The following is a 26,086-nucleotide window of genomic DNA, read 5'->3' on the forward strand; positions in this document are numbered from 1 at the left end:
TGGAGAGGTTTTTTATATGTAAAATATGTGTGCAAAATTTCAAAAGGATCGGTTGAGTTGTTTTCAAATGTCAATGACTACGCACTTAAAAGAAAAGGTTCGAGAAAACCGCGTTTAAAGTTTGTAACGGACTACGCGCGCAACTGTTGCGTCTCGGCAGATGTTTGAGGCGGCTCGGCTTTATGCTCTATAACTTAAAAAGTTTTGCTCGGATTGACTTAAAATTTTAACACGGTATTTTTGAAATGTTTTACTACAATAACATGCAAAAAAAAAAATCGATTTTTATCCCTTACCCCCCCCTTAAGAAACAAGGAAAGAATGCGTAAAGCTAGACAGACGTGGAGAGCACTGGCTGAAGGCAAAGAAGATATAATTCAAGAAAAACGGAAATATAATCGCATACGACAACGAGAGAGGCGCCAAAAACTCTTAGAAAATGAAATGTCATATGCACGTCAAAGCCAAAACGCATCTTACGAATGTAGACAAACCTTGGCGAAAGCTGTTAAAAAAGTGGAGAAAGCGATGCCAAAAGACATGCACAGAAGGCTAAAAGTTCTTGAAGTCCTGGTAAAAAAATATAAGCAGTTTGAAGAAAAGAAAAACGTTAAATAATCCAACAGAACCGTACCAGAAAGCCTAATTAATGCCATCAATGCTTTTTATCAGAATGATAATATTAGTGTGCAAGCTTCGGAAAAAAAAGACGACATTATAATTGAAGGCAATTAGTAGCTAAGCGCTTTATGTTAATAACTAGTAATGCCAGTTCTCACGGAAAGGGAGCCGTTGATGGAGTTGGAGCCGTCATTAAAAGAAAAGTGTGGCAAATAACAAAATCTAAAAACGTTGTTTTACCAGATGCACTATCGTTTTATCAATGTGCACAAAACAACACAAATTTTTTTTTTTTTTTTTTTTTTTTTTTTTTTTTTTATTTTACATTGCGACTAGTTACAAACAAAAAATTTTATTAACTAACGAGCAATGTGTTTAGAATTTAGAAAATAAGGTATATATAACAGTTAATGCTAAGGTGTGGTTAGTACATAAAGTCTTTAGGCTTTCTGCGTTTCAGTCTTCTTCTCAAATTAGCTGGATTAGCGAGAATAGTGGCCTCCGTATTGACGTGGTTTTTTAACCTTTCATCATGGGCTTTTGCTATCTTTTTTATCGTGTCTACCACCGAGTCAATATTTAGGTCGCGTTCACGATCGGAGCTATGGATATACCACGGAGTACCGACTGCACATTTAATAATTTTGTTTTGGAGCCTTTGTATAGATTGAATGTTACTTTGGCTGGAGCAACCCCATAACTGTGCGCCGTAGGACCATACAGGCTTCAGAATTTGTTTGTATACAATCATTTTATTATTGGTGGATAGTGCTGATTCCTTTCCCATAAGCCAATACATATTTCTGTATTTTAATTCCATTTCCTCTTTCTTTTTCTTTACATGGGCTTTCCATCTTAGCTTGGCGTCTAGAGTTATGCCCAGATACTTTGCAGTATTTGAGTATGGAACCTGTCTACCATTTAAATATATTGGAACATATTTGATTTTGTTTTGGGTGAAATTTATTTGCACAGACTTGCTTTCATTTAATTTAATATGCCATTTGTTGGTCCAGTCATATATTTCATTTATCGCTAATTGTAATTGTGATGTCGATGTGTTTTCCGTGTTTCCTATCGAAAGAATAGCTGTATCGTCGGCAAAAGTAGCTGTTACGCAGTTTGAATTGCATGGCAGATCACATGTAAAGAGCAAATACAATAAAGGGCCAAGTACGCTTCCCTGGGGAACCCCTGCTTTGATTGGTTTGAGACATGAATATGAATCTTCTTGTTTTACTCTGAAACACAAATGGAATTAAAATGTATTTGATGCCATCTGCTCAAATTGAAAATTTGTCTCTTCATTATAAGTTGGACGAAAAATGGAAGGAAGTGAAAAATATTCCAGGTATATCCTAGTTGCATTCGTTTTGTTGCGATGGCCAACAGTTAGAAGCAGCTAGGACTGCATATTCCATTAAAAGAACTTTATTTGACATTAGTAATAATATTCTCAGTTAAGTTAGTTTCCGTTCTTTTTTTTTACATAGTATATAAGATTAATATACTTATTTTTGTTTTTCTTTATTGAAGATATTTTATTAAGTTTATAATTTTGGTTGTGAAAATAAATATATTGAATATATTAAAAATCATTTTTAATCATCTTTTGCATGTCTAATTACATAAAAAGTAAAAAAATAAATATAAAAAGTATGATGGAACAAAATGTCGCATGCGACAGTGATTAAAATTAAATAAAAAATAAACTACTTAATATTTTTGAATAAAATAAAAAGCATTATTAAGATACATCAATGCATAACATTTAAAAATTAGTCGCATTAATATATTTCTTCAGGTTTCGCTGAAAAAAGTGTTTGATTTTTTTGCTTTGAAAGCGACTTCTGTTTTTGTCGCATGCGAATGGCTTGATTTTTTGTAATTATCTTGAAAACGAACAATTTCCCAAAATCAACCTTAGCACCAATCATAGTGCTAATCAAGTGCTATAGCTTTCGCCTTTTGTCAAAATAAAATAATGTTTTGGTATATGTTTTTTTTTTCACTTTGAATGCGTACGAATGTCGCATTCGACATTGGAGAAATGCCCATATATAAGGTTGTCAAAAAAGTCTTGCGGTATTTTTATTGAATTTTCAATTCTTCATAAAATTGGTTATAATAATGCGATTTAAGTCAAATATGCGCCGTTTTGTTCGATGACGAGTTCCCAACGAGATACCAACTTCATAATGCCCCTCTTATAGAAGCTCGCTTCCCTATTGTCAAAAAACTCGGAGAGCCAATTTTCACAGGACTCTCTTGTGGACAACTTCCGACTAGCGTTATCCTGATGGAAGACAATTCGGCCTCTGTTGATCAAAGATGGCCTCTTCTGCATGAGTGCTGCATTCAAGCGGTCCAGTTGTTAGCAGTAGAGGTCCGAATTGAGCGTTTGGCCATAGGGGAGTAGCTCATAGTAGATGATTCCCGGCCAATCCCACCAAACACACAGAAGAACCTTCCTGGCCGTCAATCCAGGCTTGGCCACCGTCTAGGCAGCTCACCACTTTTCGACCACGACTGTTTGTGCTTCACGTTGTCGTAAGTGACCCACTTTTCATCGCCAGTCACCATCCGCTTCAAAAACGGGTCGATTTTGTTGCGATTCAGAAGCGATTCGCCTGCATCCATACGGGGAAAAATGTTTTTTTGCGTCAAGTCGTGTGGCACCCATACATCGAGCTTCTTTTTTAATCCAAGCTTCTTCAAATGGTTTATAACGGTTTGAGGACTCATGCCCAACTCTTGGCCGATGCTACGGCTGCTACTATGCCGGTCTCTTTCGATCAATTCAGCGATTTTATCGCAATTTTCGACGACAGGCCTTCCGGACCGTGGTGCATCTTCGATCACCTCTGCAGCAGAACGAAAACGTTGAAACCATCGTTGTGCGGTGGAAATGGAAACTGTATCGGGTCCATAAACTGCACAAATTTTATTGGCAGCATGAGATGCATTTTTGCCTTTATCGTAGTAGTACTGTAAAATATGCCGTATTTTCTCTTTATTTTGCTCCATGTTTGCGACGCTATAACTCGCTATAACTCACGAACTAACTTAATGAATAAATATAATTTTTAACAAAAAAAAAATGTTTTCTTTGTTAGGCCCGGGGCCATGTGTTCTATGTAGGTTATTATCAAATATATATGCAACTCCTGTTTGGAAGCATAGTTCTGATTTCAACCTTCTAATACAAATTGTTAAAGAACTCCATAGTCTAATAGCACTAAAAAGGAATAGTCACGATGCCATTAGTGTTTGCTATTTTGGGATAACAATGTGATGAGTGTGAGAAAATTGAACAAAGCTTATTTTTCGGAAAAGGTAGTGTGGTTGGTGATATCTAATAATTTCAAAAAGAAATAATAAGATAGTTTCCAAAGCTTAAACCAAGAACTTTTTTAGTGTTCGACGAAATGGGATCAAACTTACTTTTACAATATATAAATCTAGCAGCTATTTAAAGCTGAATTTAATTTATTTTTAATTCGTAATTTAGCTAGCCAATTCAAAGTAGGCTATTTGAGGAATGATAGGAGCTTTTACTAATTTTAGTTTTCTACTGGTTGGTAGTAACGAGTATACCGTATATTTCGTAAAATATAATATATTTTTGTTGCAGCATAATTTTTGTGATCCGAGCAAATTAAACTCGATTTAATTTTTAATCATACCTTAGTTGGTAATTGAAATTTTATTTCCGTGTTTTCCAGAATAATTTGTGAATTAAGGCCGAAGGCATCATGCGTTGCAGATAGTACCTGCGTTTTTTAAATATTTTTTTCTGTCTTTTTTGCACTTTACGCTAATACTGTTGTGGTTGTCCTAAAAATTATTTGAGGAAAAAAAATTTGCCGCTCTCACTGTAAATTGACACTCGCAACAAATATGTACGACAAAAAATTTGGAATTCATTGCGCGTAAAGAGAAAACTAGTTTTTAAAATAATTTGCTGAGTAGTTTTCACGCAATTTTTTATAACTAATGTAGTTAATTTCTTCCATAGCATTCTAATAGAGCTCCAAAAAAATGCCTAAATTTTTTATCACACTGTTCTATTTATACTTTCATGCATTTTTGGAATTAAACCATTTAAATTTTTTTAGCAAACTTCAGCTGAATTAATTAGTAATGTCTCAGATAAATACACGTAGAAAATATTTAAAATTTGAGGGGAAAAATACATAAATCCGAGTATGCTTTTCTATCAGCATTTTGCCTGCTCATTTATGACCACTGGCTGCTAGCCTCGATATTTAATTTGAATAGACAAATAGCGTGGCTTAAATAACGAATGTGATTTGAATAACAAATGCCACGGAAATGAAAGTTTGCTTATTTGGCTATTGCCTTGTTTATTTATTTATTCACGTTCTTCTTATCCAAATACTACTACACGCATAGTTAGCCCAAAGTGGCACTGAGGTTATCACCTTGGGCCGAAAACGTTTTTCTATAATTTCCTGTAAGCTCTGAGTCTAAGGGAAACATTTGGGTTCAGTAGCCCACGCACATTGTTGTGATGGGACAATCAAACTAAGAAGTAATTTGCATTTTTACAAGTTGTCATTCAATTTATTTCAGTAACTATGCAATTTAGTTGTCACATATTTGCATAACCACACTCGTGCTTTGGTCTTTCTGCTTAGCTTTGGGTGTTTGTTTTGTTTTTGCTTGCAAAAAGTTGAGCAAAGCTCAGGAGCAGTTTGGGGGTGTGTTTTTTTTGCCTTGCTCAACTAAATAAAATAACATTTGTCAGTTTTCAAGTTAACCAAAAATCCGTATAAGAAGGTCGAAAACCCACAAATTTGGTATGTGTAGATTTGCCTAGAAATTGTTACGAAAGTTTTTTGAGGCCGCATATTAGAAAGCATTAAAAATTATCCACAAAATTCTCATAAAATCGTAATCATGACTTGTGAAGGTCTTTATTACCGTTATGCAAGGACTTAACTTTTTGGCGGTGCATATCGAAAAAGATGCCACAGCCAGTAAACAGCTGAGGTGTTTAAGTTTGCACTAAAGAAATTAGTATAAGAAACAAACTATGCAGTGGTGAGGCGCGGAGAATGCAAGGAATTTGAAAAATGCGCTTGTGCGAAGAACAAGAATAGCTCGTTTTTGATACATTTCATCAAAATTGTAAATCTAAGCGTTGCAGTCTGCTGCTCTCTGCAATACATCCCCGGAGGACAGAAATAATCATTGCTGAACTGACTAAAACGACGAGCTATTTCAAGGAGTGTGGAACTTTTGTTACTTGATAATTTTGGAATTTAAGCTAATTATAAGAGAAAAGTGCAAACTATACAATATAAAAGGGGGTCAAGGCAAATTCGGAAAAGATTTAAGGCGAGCTGGGGCAGCGATATCTATCTTAAAGCGACATACACATATCTATAGTGTCTTGACTTCTGATTGACAGTAGAGTGCGGTAGTAGGATTAGATTAAATTTGTGGGGTGTTGGACATGTCCAAGCACTCAGTCAGGAAGACCATTGTACTACACCCGGATAGACTACAGTGGAAGGAATAGAGATACAGGATAGATACAGCATGGATGGTAAGACGGGCAAATTAGTTGGGGGTCACTGTTCCGCGAATCTTTTGGATTGATTGATGCATCTTAAGAGAACCGGAAGAGAAAGAGTATGAACTTTATCCATGCTCAGAATACGCACCCCAACAGCCTAAGTCCGATTTTAGAGAACGCCGGACAGCTACAAAGAAAGTGCTCTGCAGTGTTCTAATTTTCACAAAAAAACAGGCATTTTGGGGCGTCAATCATTCCCATGTTAGCCATAAGCTGACCACAATCGTTGTACCCTGTGATTACACCTACCAGTATTCTCAGGACCTTTCTGCTAAGTTTTAGGAGAAAGGTCGCTAATTTCCTGTTTGGTTCTTTCACAAACACTTGGCTAGTCTGCAGGAGTCCAACTTAGACCAACACCTTCTATGTGTAGACCTCATAAAATCTTCAATCCATAATTGAACCGATGCAGAATTAACCCCTAGGAAGGGTTCAGGGTCCAGTGGTGTGTTGCAGAGCCTTCATTAGCTAGTTTGTCAGCCAACTCGTTCCCTGTAATACAGCAGAGTCCAAACACCCAAATAAGACAAACTTTGTTATGTTTTGCAACAATGTTCAGTTTTGTCTTAAATTCACCGACTAATATCGAAGAGCAGCGGCTTTCAGTGCAGCTTGACTGCTACTCAAAAGTTCAATTCATGACGATTGAGAGAAAATGGGTTGAACATTATAAAGGGTGATCAATTTAGAGGTTACGGATTTTAAATTGATATAAAACAACGAAAGTTCAAATTGATTGGACAATCTTTTTTTTGTGCAGAACCATTCAAAAATTTAATTTGTAGAGATAATCTCTTTCAAATGTTGGCCACATCGCCCATCCATAAGCACCAGTTTTGAATGACTCGCTGGAGAACTTCAGTCGGTGTCTCGTGAATAACTTTAGTAATGTTGGTTTTCATTGCCTCAATCGGAGCTGGGTTTTCCGCAAATCATTCAGACTTTACATATGGCCATAAAAATGTCTAAAGGTGTGATATCACACGGTCTTGGTGGCCAATCCACGAGTCCGAGGCGAAAGATAAATGGCTTACCGAAACTGTGTCATCAGTTCCAAATCCATTGTATGGTAAGTAGCGCCGTCTCATTGGACCCAATTTTTTTTGAGATCACGGGCTTCAGTGTTCGGTGTCAAAAAGTTCTTTATCATGGTGCCATAGTATTCGCCATTCACTCTGACATTGGCGCCAGCTTCGTCTTTGAAGAAATGTGGGCCTATGATTCCTTCAACTCTTAGGCCGCTCAAACGGTTGTTTTCAATGGTTGTGTTTGAATGGTTTCGATTTCAAAATCATTGCTTAAAATCGCCCAAGTTATAATACGATTGTACTATTTGTAAATGCTGTTGAGGCGTAAGTCTTTCCATGCTAAAATATTAATGAATACGGAAAAAATTATGTATTTAGTTTGACAGTAGTCACGCGTGATTTGTCAAAAAACGCTATTGGTAAAAGTACCTCCGATCTGACCAGCCGTGAATTATTTAATTGCAAATGGTGCTGAATATGCAAGTGCCCCAAGTTTGAATTATTTGAAGGATTTTTCCTCTTCGTTATTTAACTTCAAAGCATACAAACATCACACAAAAATAAAATCAAATGCTTAGATCGCAGCTGTGGAGCTGAAATATATACTATACATTACTTCAAAGAACTAGTTCGAATTTAAGCTACCATGCAAAAGATGGTGAATACGAGAAAATTACGTTTCTATAGTAGATTTGTTTTCTCAAAAAAATACTTATGAAACTCCTCATGGCTTTCAAATTCTATCGCCTGAAGGATGATATGAATGGTCGGATGAAATAAAAAATATAAAATAAAAAACAGAAACAAAAAACCAAACAAAAATTACTACGACGTGAAAGGAAAGAACTTATAAATATCTAAAAAATATGAAGTAAATGAAGTAGAAAATTGCTGCGTTAGAAATAATTTCCGCTGTAGTTTCCTTGATACGCGTACAAGGTTAGACACATACACATAAACATACAATAGAATGACTGAGAAGACCTCAAAATAAAGAACACGCACGAACGTACAAATTTACCACGACAATCGATGTGAACTTTTTGGCAAAATTTAAAGAAGATCAGGAAGCAGTGTGTTTTCTTCTCCACAAGAGCAGAGGCACACGTACGTGTTGAACGTAGTGGTAGTAACAAAAGTGAAAGAGGAATAGGCAGAGCGAGCAATCGAGTGCGATTACACATAAACGAATATATGGCAGTACAGCATGGAAAATATAGACACATACATATATATCTGTATGAAATAGGAAATCTCAAGGCATAAAGTAACAACTAAAAATAAGTATAGCAGCATCTTGCAGCGCAGTTGTTCCCATACCATAACCGACGATGCGCTGACGACTCAGCGATTGTATGAATCAAAAAACCGGAAATCGAATGTAGAATCCAAGCGTAAGCTAAGCGAACAAAGCGAATAATAAGAATACGAAGATTGTGAAAATGGCAGAAAATCATGTGGCATGGAAATAAACTGGCAAAAGCAGCAAATGAAAATGCTGTATGATTCTTTTGGTTAGATATTTGTGGGTTGTCACTCACAATCGGTTGCTGGCGACTGTAGCAGCTCATTCAGGCAGTCAACCAGCTGCCAAGACAGTTTGTCACTGAGTCATTTCGGAAGTTAGCATAAAATAGTTACATAGTCAGTTAGCATGGAGGTGATGTTTATGCTGCGCTTTACACTTCTATCGAAGCTAAACGCGAATGTTACTCATACGACGCGGCGTACATAAGAAGCTAACTGGTTATCGGCATGGAAAATTTGAATGAGCGAATTGGAGAAGGCAAATTCTCGGTAACAAAAATATTAGTTGAGAGAACCAGAAATTAGTTGCTGTTATTGTAGCAGCATAAACATGCCCCATAGATGTTAAAGGAGTGCTACTGGAGTGACAGTCCTTGGCCGGTAACGAAGAACCGACTATCGGTATACTTTGAACTAGAAATTAGTATTTTGTACTACTAATTTATGATAGACGCAGACAGATGTACTAGACCTGATTACTGCATCACACAAATCAATTCCAAGTTTCATTGTGTTCAAAAATGTTATATATTTATCTAAATAGTGAGTTTTCTAAGCTAAGCGAATTTATATAATACCACTACCGCCATGAAATAGGTGGATATTTTTAAATAGTTTCATTTACTCGCAGAATTACGTATTTTTGAATTTCATATTATTGTTTTTATAGCTGCATTGTATTGCTGTTGTAATGCAACTAATTGATTATGTGGTTATTGTAGTTTGCTGTAGGAAAAGTCACGAAACTACCTAACCATCTTGGCTTTACTTATTACTACTCAAATACTTTTCGGTTCGTGCAGCATGTGTGTGTATGTTTTCATTTGAAGTAGTATTGTAACTGCTGGAAAACTTATTGAGAATGTGAAGAAGTAGCAGAGAAAAGCGTCACGCTGCTCTCAAGTGGCATTTATCGAGTGCAAGGACACAAACAATATTGACACTTAAGTAACAAATGTCAACTTTATTGTGCAATAAGCAATAGCCAAGTTGAGCTAAAACGAGCAAATAGCAGTCAATAGGCTGATCGCTGAGATTTCAAGAGATGGCTGTCAAGGATAAAGATGACATGATTGAAAATATAAACTTTTCGTCCAAGTATATATAGCAGTAAAACGAAGAACGAAAGTGACTTGAGATTAAAGCAGTTTTCCGGAGATTTCCTAAGTTCATTTTCTAGAAAAGTAGGAAATTGAATGTGTAGATACTAAAATGGAAAGCTGTTTGACGCTTCTAAGTCAAGTGCTTTATTTTGTGTACTTTTTCCTTTTTTTGCGTACTCAAATTTGTTTCTTGCACAAAATGTGCAAGCCATCGAACTACAATGTTTGTCAATTTATATGCTCGCTGACACGAGGGAAGCGTAAAAGGTTCTTGGCAATTTTTTCAATCGTTATTTTTATTTACATTTTTTTCCAGTATGTTCAACTGTAAAAAACTCATTGCGTTTGAGTCTTTTCAAGTCGATGTTGGTGCTCACTTTCTCAAGTGTAGTCGATAAGCAAATAAAAATCTTCAAGCAATCACAGCAATCGTTATGTCAAGGCAATCTTTGGTTATTATAGCCTTTGATGTTGTTGTTTTTATTGCCGCCAGCAGCGCTATGTTGTTCATTTTATCGATACAACAAGTCAACAAGCGTGCGCTACTAGAAATTTCACTTGAATGGGGGGTTACTTTGAGCTGGGTATAGTAGGATGTGTAGTTTTGTATACAGGGTTGAGCACCCAAAATCATTATATTGTTTTTTTTTTTTCACATGTTTTACAAACTTTTACAGTAATTCCATTGCTTGTTATTTGTTTGTTTGTTTTTCGCTGCTGCTGCCTTTGTCGTTCCCGGCACGTCAAATCATCTGAATTGTCAATAAAGTAATGCAGCCTTTGGGAGCAATTTTTATTTAATATGTTTTCGTTAAATTGTTGTAATTTCCTTTGTCATTGATTTGGAGTCAGTAAGTGTGTAGGCACCAGGAAGTATTTTTGACACTTAACCTTCGGTAGGCACACTGGGGTGTGATTCACCATACAAAATATTTGATGGGTTGCGGTTTGTTTATATCTAACATCTGCACCTAGAACTAAGAATACCTTCAGCTGTATTTTAGCAATACCGGTTTTCTTCTTCGAATTTATGCAGTAAATCTTAGTAATGATGCGCACCGAATTTATGCAGATAAAAAAGTGACTGTGTTAAATTTACCCCAGTGTGTAGTTTGCATATACAGTCAACTTCAGAAGAAAGTGTACACCTTATATGGAAACATCTACGACACTGTCATCAAAATCCATTATTTCATCATCCAAATCAGATAAAAAATTTTCCACCTCATTCACTAACTAATATTTATGAAATTGCCATCAAAGTCTAAAGCCAAAAAAGACTAAATATAAAATGTAACTCTATTTGTGGAAAAAGTTTATCTTCCGAAGGTTAATATTTTGTTTTTAAATAATTATTGTTGCAGTTTCTTCTTTTTGCTTAATAGTATCAGCTGTTTTTTTTCGCTGCATGAAGAACTATTGATATCCATAGCTATGATTCGACAACTAAGAATGGCAACTCGTGTTGACATTTCTGTTCAGTAAGGTTTGGCAAGTTATCAGAAATCGTTAAAGCCAGAACTGCGCTTCAAAATTGTGGAAATTCACTTTGAGAAAAATAAACCTGTTTGTTAAGTTCATAGAACGAAGTGTTGAAGATGACGCTGAAATGTCGATTCAGCGTTGTTTTCAACTTGTTAGCCTTAGTCTTTCGATTAGGTGGACAATTTAATGTAAGAATCTAGTGAAGCAACGAGTCGTTGTGAAACTTCACATAAAACATAGAAAATTTTGACCAGATGTTCAAATTTATTGAAAGAAGCAGCATATTTATCGCGTGCTAGTATTTTCGAGTATTAAAAAACGATAAGCTTAAGCGAGTAATTTTTATTGGCTTTTTTTCAGCACCCACACAAGTGCGACCTGAATAGATTACTCCTGTATAGTCACTAATCTGCTACGATTGCGTTAAAATTACGTAAATTTTTATTTCGCATCACAAGATATCGTCCAGCTACACCGCAACCGAAAAATTACTAGCCCAAGCTCACAAATACTGCTAGATATATATAAATCGAAAAAAATTTTAATATTGTAAGTATTACATTTGCGTTAGGTTAGGTTAGGTTAGGTTAGGTTAGGTTAGGTTAAAAGGCAGCCCTAGCTAGGTCACACTTCGGCACATATTCAAAAATTCGTCCGTTGTGATGCCATACAGGGGAGAGGAGAAAGGAGAAGAGAAGGAAGAAGGAGCTTTGGGATTAGAGACGATGATGACCATGCGTTTACGACGACGCCGACGGTGGCTGATTTACGTTCGTATTTAGCCGCTTCAAGCTACTGATGAACTTCACCAGATTTGTGATACATATTTAGACCTGCCATATTTGCATGCGTAGCGAAAAAATTAGAGCCCAGAAGTCTAAATCTTTGCCAGACGTGAGCAGGGCAGCTGAGAAGAAGGTGTTGTTATGATTCCACCTCTTTCTCAAGACAGCTTCTGCAGAACGGACTTGAGGCAATCCCAAGTCTCTCCGCATGAACACCTAACGGACAATGTCCGGTAAGGATACCCACCAAATTCGGGAGCTGGGGCTTTGTTAGCCTTAGGAGTTCCCGCGAGTGTCCCCGATTTACCCGTGGCCAGAAGGATCTCGCAAGCTTGCACGTTTGCGCACTAGCCCAACGGTCGCTGAGTTGACTCGAGGCCCATCTTTCCAGGAGTAGACCAAAGACTCTGAAGAGAATCCCAATCCTCTCATTTTGCGACGAAACCGTCTCCAAAGCTCCCTCTCTAGCCAGCTCATCAGCCCATCAGTTTCCCTCTATGCCGCTGTGACCGGGAACCCAAATGAGCCCGATGTCGAAGTATTCGGATGCAATCGAGAGAGAAGCCAGACATTCCCCGACCAATATGGAAGGCACAAACAACAAGCCCAAGGCTCTAATTGTCGCTGGGATATCGGAGTAAATATTTACTTCCTTAACGATAGTTACGGAGGTGAGCAACCAATCTACTGTTTCCTTAATTGCGGATACCTCCGCTTGGAAAATACTACTGGTCCGGAAGCCTGAATTTGAGTTTGATGGGAAGCTCCTTACAGAATACTCCCCCGCCAACCCTTTCGTCCAACTTCGAGCCATCCGTGAACATGGTTGCCATGCCAGGGAATATGAGTTGAAAAAGGTCCGCTCGTACATTTGCGTTAAAAGAAAGCAATAGTTTTTCTGTTTTAATGCAGGTTATATAACCAATACACTCACTTCTTTTTTTACAGTACTAGTTAGCTAGCTTACGTACTTTTTTACTACCTTAAGACAAGAAAGGGAGAACTTTTTGCCCTTTTGCAAAACTCCTTCGTCACTACTCACCTGACATTCTGTAATTCAATCATAGGCAGCCGACAAATAATTTTTTTATAGTCATGTTTCGGGGTCACTTCTAGCAAATAAAAAAATTTCAAATGGTACTACATTCAGAATTTTTATTAATTTAAAAAAGAACAATATACAAAGAGATCAGTCTTTTATGGTAATAGCATAGATTTCTCTGTATTTGGGTATCTTTATCTGCAATTTTTCACTGCTCGGAAAACCAAAACACGCGTGCTCTTTACCCCCTTTTTCAGGGTGCGACAGAACAGAGCAGACAGGGGCGTGCCAATTTTTATGGAGGAGGGGAGAAGAACTAACCACAGCGACAAATATAAGTAATTCAAATATTTCGCATATAATTATTTGTACGAAAGCATATTATTATTTTTTCAAACTTTGATATGTAGTAGCGACCTCTAAAACTTAATTTGTATATTACAAAAAATATTGAAAATGTATAGCTAAGTAATAGGAACGACGCAGCTACCTTCCGAAAGTTGACAAATATGAATACCCTAATACGCGACAACTTAATTTTTACCAGCATTTTACTATATAAATGCCATTACAAAAAATGTGGAGCATTAAAAAAACAGTACTATTTTTTTTTTAATAACAGGCATTAAAAAAAAGGATAATATTTTTAGAACACGCCGTTGTCAATGAAATATGCTGAAATACAAATTAAAATTACTTTTGTTAATTATTGAAGTTTTTCACGCACAATTTTTCTGCGTATCGCCGTATACAAAAAATAATCAGAGCAGGTGTTTCCTATTCAAAGGAAAATACATATAAAAAAATCATAAAAAACTAAATATATATGTACATATATGTATGCATATATATGTACATATAGTTTTTCTGCAAACAACTGCATATACATTTTTTTTCATATCATAGGCGCCAAAACGTCATAAACATATAAATGTGCCACATATTGTGTTTCTGGCACAGTTCTCCTATTTGCACGTCTAAATTTTTTGTCTCCAATTTCTGGTAAAACCTTTCTTGTTTGTAATTTTTATGAATGTACATAACTACCGCCATTCTTGCCAAAAAAATAAAATAATAATAATAATAAAAAATACCAGACATACGAATGCAGAAATGTAACGCCAACACACACTCTTACCGCAATATATTGCCAACCCTTGTTGACGCGCACCAGCAGCGCTTCCTCTTCCGTGATGTAGGCCAATGTGCCTGGTGGATTCATTGCTGATTTCTATAGCGGAAAAAGACAAATATTTTATTCTTATGAACATACATATGCACAATGTACTTTGTGTGTTTGTATATGAATGTATATACGCTTATAGAACATATGTTATTTTGTTTGTTCCATATGAAACTACATCTGTCGCGCGGATAAATGATGAACAGGCATACAGGCATAAAAGTAAATCGTAATAATAGTCACGCTATAGTTACACAGTTTAATCGGACCAAATATTAACGCAAAAGTAAAAACAAAAAAAAAAAAAGGATTCGCTCTAATGAGCTAATTTTGCTTTCATTTTGACAAACTAATGAATATTTTAAGCCTTTCAAACTTCCTCTGAGGAATTTTTTGTTTTTACTCGAATTCATTCATTTATTCTACAGACAGCATACGGAAGCAAAGCGTAACGGCTCCATTCACGATGTACAGATTGCATAGGTGTGGCCAACATCAGGCCGTTAACCGGCTAATAAAGAATGAATGAGCTGATTGCCTGACGTAATCGGGTTCAAGATAGTGGTTTACTTACGAATAACTTGAGATTGCGTTGGTGATATACGAAAAACATCAATGCAGCCATTTTTCACGATACTACACTGCCGTCTGAACCATAGATAATACGAGTAAGATGCGAAATTCTCTCATTTTGTATGAGAGCGCACCCTGAAACTTGTTTCAATACTTGGCAGAATTGCCGATGCCTGGGCTGATCGACAACTGATTAAGCCGACTCGGAAAGGCAAATGATTTTTTATGTGGGGCTTTTTCATGGCACAAGTACACTCGGGGGATTGCCATTGCCTGTCGGGGGGCCACTGCTATTAGAAAAAACTTTTTCTTAATTTTGGTGTTTCATACACGAAGATTCGAGCCTTTATATTAGCTTTGCATTAATAAAAGTTAGTTTCTTCTAAATTTAGGAGGTTCGAAATTGACTTTAGAGCTGCGCCTTAGAGGTATGCGTTTCGTATAATTTTATATAAAAATTGTTTACATTTACAACAACTACTTATTTTTCCCGATTCCTTTTTCGTTACATAATCTTTGGAGCAGACTTTTCTCATTAAATGCACTACACAAAATTAATTGAGAAGTCTGCCGTAATTTATGTGCAATTAAGATTTTGTATCGTAAATTTGGGCTCAACTAAGGCTCTAATTGTTAAAGTGCCTAATTGTGAAATTAAGGTGCATGTCTGAACACAGTATTATGCGCTATACAGACTAAGCGATGGGAGCTAAAAGCGAACTAAGTTCACAAAGAATTAAATTTTTGGGAAGTACTACAAGTTACAGTTCTACAATAATGTTCTCCTATTTATTTTTTGATTCAATATAAAATTTCTGTTCAATATTTTACGATATTTACCTTTGTCATTTCATCGATATTCGGGAATGTCACCGCACCAGGTACAATTCGCATATTCCATGATGATGCTGAAAAATATGGTGTTTCCTCATCGTCATGACGCGAGTGGCTGGGTGGGCCTGGTGGACCTGGTGGACCGGGTGGACCTATGAAGTTTTATTTTTATTACCCATTTAAGATATTCAGATAAACAGACGTTGACAAGCAGAGGGTTGCATTGAGTTGAGAGGAAAATAGAACAAGAGAATAATTCAAAATGTGATCTATGTAAATAAAGAAAATTATTTTAGTGGCAATATCATAAAGCCAACTAAGCTAATCAAAAACAAATGTTACAAAAAAAAAATTTTCCGTAATAGTGGCAAAATATAATACTAATAATGTACTCGTATGTAATTGATTGATTGTTAATGTAGGTGTGAGAGTAAAAGTACAAATAATGATCATGCGAAAGTATATACACATTTGTAATATATTTATATAGGCCCCTATTATGAGCAACATTCGATCTTCGACTGTAGTCGAAAGTGCTGATCGAACGAATTTTCATTTGGTATTATGGTGCTCATTCGTTGAAGAATAGGACTATTGTGAATTTCGATCGCTCGATGCATTTACAATAGATAATTTTTTCTCAGCTGATACAGCAAATTAAAATAAAAGGAAAACCGATTATGTTGAAATTCTTTGCTAACATTATTTTTAAAAGTTAAAAAAAGTATTTTTTGTGAAAATGAGTACAACGGAGTTGTGGTGCGACGATTCATCGGACCATGAAAGATTAGTGGAACTAGCTAGAAGTAGAAAACAGTTGAGGGACGCATCCAACCCCATAGAAATGGCTTCCACTGAGTAAATTTAGAATTTTCAAAATGTATTGACGTACTTAATATTACAGAAATTTCCTTACAGATTTTTAAAGAACTTTAGATTATCTAAAGAGGCGTTGGTGAACCTACTGTCCAGTACAGAAAACCAGTTGCAGCAGTGCACCCGAGCCAAATTGATTCCAAATATTTTAAAGCTAGCCACAGTTCTGCGATTTTGTGCTCAGGGATCGTACCAATTGAGTATTGGTAATCAAGGTATGCTAAGACTTGCTCAGCCCACTGTGTACGATGATGCTGAAGATATTGAAGTGGAGCCAAATAACGGAGAAGTAGAAAACATAACAAATTAAATTTTGAGAATATTATAGAAAAATCTAAAAAGTATTATATAGAAACCTTTACGCCACAGTTTCTGTTTTATTTTTGTTATAAATTTTCTTTATTCAATTATTCGTCATTCGAAAAAATATGTATTTCAGTTCCTCTACGTATTTCAGCCCATACCTACCAAGGGAAAATAAAAATGTATTTCTATAAACATCACAAAAAAAAACGATTATTAAGCTTAATCCATTTTGCTGCCGTTCTCACTGGTGGTCCCAAGCAATTCAGCTCCTGTAAATTCCTCCCATTTTTTTGCTGCTTGAACTTTGGTGCAAATCCCTTTTGCGAATTGTGGATTCGCCTTTCTAATTGTTGTTTGGTACTCACGACTTTCGACCTGCATAAAATTAACAAAATTAGTATATATTTATTATATGGTTACTATAAAACCATAAATAATCGCAAACAACTTACACTTTAACAAGTTTTCCCACAATACGCTACACAATCGAAAGCAAAATTGCATTCGACTCTAAATTCGGTAAACAACGAAAATTTCGATAGGGTTGCACCGCTCATAATACCAAATTGACATTCGATTTTCGATCTTCGACAACCAGCGAATATCGAAGATCGAATGCAACTCATAATAGGGGCCATACACACATAATACCTAACTTAATAATTTTTTTTTTGTTTCTTTTTTGTGTAAATATTTTATTTGCAATCTATCTTAATACAATGATATTCAGCAAATTAGGTCTTATAATCTAATAGCAGCGGTAGTATTTGCACAAATGCAAAACCACATATAAAATTACGATATTTGTATTTTAAATGTATTAAATTTCATTTGTACTAATGAGTTGCTTATCTTCATATAGGAACTTATGTATTTTGTTTTTTATTTAGTGTTGGATAAATAATTTAATTCAGCAAAATTAGAGAAATGGCAAGTCTAAGATATGATTACGCTTCAGTCGTATTGTTTCATTACTTAATATTTAAATAAATTTCAGTTTGCATTTATGTATGATTGCTCATCAGCTCCTGATAGGTGTTCGATCTGAGTAGACGTGTTTTCGCTAAAGTTTAAGTTACTGTTTCGCTTTTGTCTATTTCGTATAGTAGACATCCGGCAAAGGTGCACGTTTAATCTCAAGAATAATGGACTTGAGTTTCAATCAAAAAGATAGCCATGTTTTTATACCCCACTTAATTTTCATGAGTAGTCTTAGACAAAAAACGAAAATTCTAAATTTATTATCGATTTCTAAATATTCTACTTTCGCTTTGCATAAAGTGTTGCAAATGGGACATCAGCTATTTTGATATCGGAGCCACGCACCGGCTATTTTCTGCTGCTGGTAAAAAATTATTAAATCATTTAAAAAGTTAACTGGCCTTTGTGATACTGATATAAAATATCATGTGAGGCTTGGTAGTGTAAAGGCAACAATTTATGCAGATTGCCTCTAAAAAGTGAGTAATGAAGAAATAATCGAAAACATAAGGCAATAAGGCGCAGTCGGAGTGCAATAAATTTCTGAAACTTTAGAAGGTGTTTCACAATCCACTGAAGTTGTCTTACTTACTTCTGACCCGAAAGAGCGGAAGTAACTTGGCGAAATGCCAAAATGCAACCTTACTGCACCAACTCAATGCGGTGTAAGATTTGCCAAAGCCTTGGCCACAAGAGCAATTAGTGCAAAGGTATTTCATGGAATTTATCTCCTCATCCAATTTACCTCCTTCTTCGCACACGCTATGTACAAACTGCTCAGGTAACAATCCCAACAATTAAATGTTCCATGCGTGAAGCTCTACACCTGGCTCCTACAAAAATTAAGCAACGAAGTTCCCAGTCCCAAATTCCCACACCACAACCCATCGTATAAGATATGCCTCGATTAACGATTTACGCTTCTAAGACGAATGACGAGCAGTCAATTCGCGAAATCTGGAAACATTCCAGAAAGCGTCACTAGGATCTCAGTTAACTGAGTGAACAGAGTACGCTACTACTATTTTAGCCACATGAAAAAATCGTGTTTCATGTATAATTAGAATGTTTGTTATTTCAAATAAATCAAAAATATATTGAAAAGGTTTTTTTTTTGTTAAGGGGGGAGCCTGCTTTAGAGGGTTCACAAAATCGATTTTTTCGTGGATTTTTTTGGAAAGGAAAGAAATATTCGATTGAAACGAAACTTTCAGGTTTTGTTGTTATATATTTCAACAGTTTCATTTTTTCATTAAAATTTATGTCATATTATGCCTGGTACAAGCATATTGCCGAGGCGCTTCGAGTGTGCATGTGTCGTGCGGCGAGAAAGATGCAGGTCGCAATTTTCATTTCAAACCAAAAACACCAAAAAAATTTTATTTTAGTATAGTACAGCTTCTAGTTAAACCAAGAAAATTAAAAAAAAAGTGAGAAATTCAACAATTTTTCGCTTACTAAAACAAAAATAATTTTTTTGAAAAAATAAATTCACTTTGGATTGTTTAAAAAGTGGGTTAATCATAACTTTCTTAAGGTTTTTTAGGTGCAACTAGATGAGAATTTAATTCCAAATACAATTAATGTTTCGTCGTTCCGATAGGACGTTTAACTTTTTCCCTATCTTTCCCGCCAGTTAGGAAAAATCGTAAAAATAAAAAACCGAGGAATCGCACTTCGAGCGATCCAGCCGCTCGTATACCTGCTCGACGCTTGCTCACAATTTCTTCTGTAACTCCGAAAATATTTTAAATTTGCTTCTGAAATTTTGAGGACACATGTCTGGATGGTTTGGGAAGATATTTATGCAAAAAAAAAAATGATTTTTTGAAGCCTCTAAAACAGGCTCCCTTAATTTGTTTGAATTTTTAAACATAATCCACTATATAGATGACTCTGAATTTTACCAAATAGCTTTTTTAAAAATGCACCATAATCAGTCACCTTTATAATCAACGGTTCACCATTAAACAACAGCAATATTTAGAAATTCAGCAATACTCAGAATTAGTCTACCTCCAACTGTTTCGTGAACTATTTTACAGACCGCAGTAAACTCTGATTCCAAGCTTGCAAATGTTATTGCACTAGTCAACCAAAGGTATCCACAGGCTCGAGGGTTATCTTTTAAGTTTTGTGCTTCACAATGCAAAATAATAATGAACAAGGCCTTACTGTTTTGCAAAATAATCTCCTTGAAAGCCAATACACTTCTGCATTCGCTTGAACTAATTCCAAAAGCACTTTTGCTTCTTAGAAGGGGATACTTTCACAACGAGCTTCAAGTTTAACGGCTTTTACAGCTTCTTCAAACAATGAAAAATATTGACCTCGGAAATTGTTTTTGATGTGTGGCAACAAAAACAAATCATTAGCTGCCAAATCAGGGCCGTAAGGCGGATGACTTATTAACTTAAACTTTTGAGTACTCAAACACTCTCTTGTGTGAAGCGATATGTGAGAGCTCGCATTGTCTTGGTGACGATTCGTCTTTGGCGGTTCCTTAATTTTATAAATACTTCTGGCAAACAAATGGTTGTGTACCAATCAGAATTGACTGTTTTAATTTTCTCTAGTGATGTAGTTGCGATATGACCAGATTTTTCAATAAAACAGACACGAAGCGAACATTTGCTTTGCGGTTGGTTCTTCTTCCGCAAACCACTTTTCTTGGATTCAACTCGTTTTGGAACAGTAAGGAGAACGACTGCCGTTTTGCTTTCGGCTCACATGTATAGATCCAAGACTCGTCATCTGTTACGATGCCACATATTTACTTTACATCAGCTGGTTGAATTTCTTCAGCATTTCTTTTACGAGGCCGTTTTTGAGTAATTGTCAAATTATGCGGTATTCAAAGAGAACAAATTTACCGACCAAATGTGCCTGCAATATTGAATATATGCTCGCCTGATTAATGCCAGAGGATGCCTCTGTCTTGCGTTATCAATTGATGTACAACATTGATTGTTTCTGGCACAATAACCTTGTTTGGACGGCCTTCACGAAATTCATCTTGCAAGGAACGACGGCCACGGTTGAACTCGTTGTAGCTAACTCGTCTCACAGTGGTTAAGTGTGGCATTTTAAAGCCATAAATCGAATTAAGTCGATCAATGCACTCCTATTTAGATAACCCACGTAGGAAATCGTGATAAACGATAGCACGAATATTTTCATGAGTTGATTCCATCTGTTGGGCGAGATAAAATTTTCAACTCACTAGAGAAAGAAGAAATAAAGTGGATAAATGTTTTGGAAATTGGATAAAATCCTTGCTGACTTTTTATATGTCAAGATTAAATCTCCGCCCGTTCTTTTAACGGATAGGTAAAGAAAGTTCGGTTCAGACCTAATTTAGCTTTCTTCGCTCGTGGAATTACCATTTCATTCGCCTGTACATGCTCTGCACCTCTCAATTGACTTATGAAATGGCAAATAAATAGATTACTCTCCTTGTAAGCAAGGCAAAATATAGATGAGAGAAAGAAGAAACAATTAACCAGAGTTCCGTAACAACCGTTCCAGACATTGGTGACCAAGGGATTGCTAAATATTGTAGATATTTATATGAGTCTGTAGTTAATGGCGGTGACTGTATTAACTCACTTCAGTTTATGAAAAAATTAATTTTGAAAATATGCTTGATGCAAAGCTTCTTCCTTTTCTTCACCATCTTGAAAAAATCATTTTGTTCGAAATAATTGCGATTTTAATTTCTCTTTATAAATATGTATATTTGTATTTATATTTCCCTTTTTATAAATTAAATTATTGCATTGTATGTGCTTTACGACCTTTCTTCTTTGCTGCAGAAAGAAAGATGAAAAACGAAAAGGAGAAGCATAAACCAGCTGGCAGTAGTGATTGTAATCGTGCAGCGTTGCGGAAGTGCAACAACAATAACATTATTATTGTATGCAGAAACTAAAAGTAAGGAAATGCGAGAGCTGCAGAAAAAGCAAAAGAGCACTACGAAGGGCAGTGAGTGCACAAATGTAGTTGTTGGCGATGAATCGGGGCGTTAAAGCCGCCAACAGAAATGAAGTTCCGTCGGGAATGCGGCAAATGCCATTTACTCATTAATGTAATGACTTTATCATGACTGTTTGCAATTCTGTTGGCTGTGCGGCAACACTGTTAAGAACAATGATAATGATTTTGTTAATGCAGTTGGCAATAACAAAAACAAAGTTTAATCAGAGAGGACAAGCCCAATGCAATTTGTTTATTTCCTCGGATTTTTTTTTCTTTTATCCTGTTTTAACTATACAGATTTTATTTCCGTCTTTGCGACCAAAGTGAAAGTTTTTGATTATAATTATTCGCTTAAAGCAAGCGTATCTTACTGAAAATGTCAAGAACGCAAAAACACTTTGAGACAAATTTTGACTAAAAACTTATAGTTAGTAGGAAAGCTACAAAAAAAAAGTGCGATACCCGAAACAAGTTCCCCGACGGGTTTTCGTAGTTAGCGCATAATATTACCTATCTAAGTGAGCTGCGTGACAACATCCGATAAAGCGACGCTTGGAGTGTTTGAGAGAAAGATTCTGCGTAAGATTTTTGAGCCTTTGCACGTTGGCAACGGTGAATATCGCAGGCGATGGAATAATGAGCTGTATGAGCTTTACGTTTACATAGACATAGCGCAGCGAATAAAGATCATGCCATCCGAATGGATACAAACGCTGTGGCTCCGAAATTATCCGTTGCGGTACCAGCTGGTGGTAGCAGAGGAAGCGGGAGGCTTCCTCTACGTTGGGCAGATCAGATGGAGAAAGACCTGGAGTATCCAACTGGCGTGGGAGAAAGAAACGACTGGCGCGTTTTGTTAAATTCGGCCAAACCGAAGCTGCTATCGTGCCAATTAAGAAGAATAATAATAGAGCTGTGTTGAATTTCTTTCTCGTCTTGAACTATCCTGTCTACCATTTCATTTGCATCGTTCTCTCTCAAAAGACTTACTAAATCTCGCAAGTGACTTGTGAGATATTAAATCGAAATCATTAAGTACCAAGTCTCTTCCCACCAGATTCTTCGAACCATAAGATGCGATAAGCGATCAAAATGTGATTAGCCACAGGCGCTTACAAACGTCACGGACTGCCACACAGACTCGCAACTATTACTAGCTATAATTAATTAATTTATTTTATTTAAAGATTATGTTCATGGAATGTCGGTTTAGTCATTTTACCTTTCCGCTTTAACTTTATTGAAAATTTTAACTTTTGTAGGTGTAAAAATATGAAAAATTTTCCACGATATGTGAAAGAAATTTTATGTGTGTGTGTGTATAATGTCTTGGCAGTTTCTATTGCTTTCGCCTGCTTCTCCTCTTCACAAAAAAGTAATTCCTTTTCCTGTTGTTTGCATATTCTCGTGACAAGACGTCGCAGCGAATTCAGTCACACAAGATCTCTGACAGATTGCAACAAAAATACTTAACGAGAATGGTTCATATTTATTTATATAATTCACTCAGCGACAATTTAAAAGTTTGCTTAGAAGACGAAACATCAGAAGCCTACATATTTAATGTCTTATTAAACTATTTCATCCTTATCATGTCGGTCTCCTTGCCGCGGGGATGAGGCTTAAGTGGCGAGTTAACCCCATCCTATGGAGATTAACCTACCACGAACTAAGAGGGCAGCTTCATATAGGAATTGGGTATCCACTCATCCGCGGAACGGCGGAATTGGTGGCCACCCAAGTACTATGTGGAGAGTACCGTACCGACAACCTGGCAGGAGGGATAAAATGCATTTCTTTTATTTAATGTGGAGGCTAAACATGGATATTTCTGCACGAGGTAACCCACTTTTGGGAAATCCTCCCGTCGAGCAATCGACGGCTCGGGCATCGGATGTGCAGGCCCGAACCCCACAGTCCCCTATGACCGGAACTGACACCCAGGGTTCCGGAGGAAGCGCACTACTAGTGGTGAAACATGGCACATTGGCTATGCCAATGGAGAGCCGAGCGAGTGTGAGCGATACACCGCCGTCGAAACGATCGGAAGCAACTGAACAAGTTGCGGAGGATGTGGAGATGGCGGACAATCTCTCAGTAGACTCAGACGGATCTCTGGTACCGAGTAAGTCATTGACAACGGTTAAACCTGGTGCGAATCAGGTAAGTAACGGTAAAAAGACCGAAGTTATTGGAGATTCGAACGCAGGTGTTGGTCTAACCGCAAGGCAGATCAAACGAAGAAGACAGAAGGCGAGGCAAGCCGAAGCACTAGCTAAGGCAAAGACTCAAGCTCCGTCAACTTCGACACCTGTAACGGAAACGGGAAAGCGTGGCAGAACAGAGGACTCCTCTGTAGCGCTGCGCTCTTCCGGAAACGAAACGAGGTCTGTGCCAACGACCGGGAAGAGGAGAAAGGCAAAGAAGAGGAAAGTCGAGAGACGGAATTCGGAAATGCCTGCATCCTCGACCCAATCCAAGGCAGACAAACCTTTGCCTGACAAGGCAGAGGCTAAGGGACCTCAAATGTCGAATGACACTCTTCCGTCAACGTCTGGCGAAACATTCGCGAGAATGGCAGCAAAGGCAATGACGGTGGAGATACACACCGACAAACAAGATGGTCTATTGTCCAAAGGGCAACAAGACTATCTTGACAGCTATCTTTGGAAAGCTATCGGTGAGTCGAAAGACGCGAGGGGAAAAGCGTGGTGGACGGCATCGTAAAGGTGCACTGTTCCAATGCTTTTTCCCGAGAATGGCTAGAAAAAGCTATAGCAAAGATTCCAGCCTGCGAAAACAGCAAGTTTATTCTTGTTGAGAGTAGCAAAGAAAGGCTGGTACGAGCGAGTGTCTGGATTCCGGGTCCTTCCTGTAATTCAGCAGAACTCCTCAAACGCATCCGTGTTCAGAATAAGGATCTTGACACGACTCTCTGGAGAGTATACTCGTGCACCAGGCAGAAATCCGCTACCACTTCGGAGGCGGGTTCCCACCTGGTACTGGGTATCGATCTTGGGTCCCTCAAGGTGCTTAAGTCGAAGTACGGGTGCCGTCCTCACCTACATCTGGGGCGGATCCAGTTCCGCGTCCAGGATAAGGTGGAGGACAAAGCGTAAATATACTCAGTCTCATGACTGAAGTAATATTTACACAGATTAATCTGCAGCATAGCAAAGCGTCTACGGCTCTCTTGTGCCGTAGGCATGCAAAACTGCAAACAAACCCACACATAATACTTATACAAGAACCATGGGTATGTCACAAGCGTATCTGTGGTCTAAGTGCTATGTCGTGGGGACAAATACTTCATTGTGAAGGGAATGTGAGACCGCGAGCATGTATTATCATGCCGAGGTTGATCGAACACACGATGTTAAAAGAGCTATGCTCTGGAGATATCGTTGCTGCAAAAATAAAGTACTTGAAAAGTGGGAACAGTGTCGAAGCTATCATAGTTTCGGCCTACCTACCCTACGACTCTTTACAGCCACCTCCTTCGAGGGAGCTAAGAGAAGTGGTCAAGTACGCAGAATCCAATAATCTGGGGCTAATAGTGAGCTGTGACGCAAATTCACAGAACATTGTGTGGGGAAGCAGCAAATGCAACCCCAGAGGTCTCAAGTTACTGGATTTTATCCTGTCATCCGATTTGGTCATCCAAAACACTGGTAACAAACCAACTTTTGTGACCAGAAGGAGACAAGAGGTGATTGATTTAACACTTACCAATAGGTCAGTTGGAAATCAAATCAACCGATGGCGAGTTTTGGAAGAGGACTCTCTTTCTGATCAGCGTCTTATCGAATTCCGACTGGGAATTGACACAATATCAATACCTTCCGGTAGGAATCCTCGAAATGTGGACTGGGACAGGTATGGTGAGCTTGTAACAGGGCGGTTACCAAACCTGAAAAAACTCAAATCAGCAGAAATGATTGAAGATGCTACTAAGAAATTAGAAGGTACTTTAATCAATTGCTTTGAGGAACTGTGTCCACTCAGGCAAAGCAGACAGGGGAAAGCGGTTCCTTGGTGGAACCCTGAACTGTCGAAGCTTCGTGTACGGTCCAGGAAACTTCTTAATAAGGCCTTGAAGACCAAAACAGAAGAGGACTGGGCCAATCATCGACTTACACAGAGAGAATATAAGAAAAAA

At 37.2% G+C, this 26,086-nt stretch overlaps 1 protein-coding gene across 1 annotated transcript in view; it reads right to left on the bottom strand.

The window, feature by feature from the left end:
* The window catches only part of LOC129241509 (collagen alpha-1(XV) chain-like), a 227,317-nt gene that overhangs the window by 144,259 nt on the left and 56,972 nt on the right, over positions 1-26,086 (bottom strand). The window contains exons 5-6 of the mRNA XM_054877885.1: positions 15,793-15,938; positions 14,335-14,427 (exon numbers count right to left, since the gene is read on the bottom strand). Of these exons, the coding sequence (XP_054733860.1) occupies positions 14,335-14,427; positions 15,793-15,938 (239 nt within the window). The remainder of the gene's footprint in view (positions 1-14,334; positions 14,428-15,792; positions 15,939-26,086) is intronic.

Source organism: Anastrepha obliqua, chromosome 3, assembly GCF_027943255.1.
Source record: "Anastrepha obliqua isolate idAnaObli1 chromosome 3, idAnaObli1_1.0, whole genome shotgun sequence".
In the NCBI taxonomy this organism is placed as follows: domain Eukaryota; kingdom Metazoa; phylum Arthropoda; class Insecta; order Diptera; family Tephritidae; genus Anastrepha; species Anastrepha obliqua.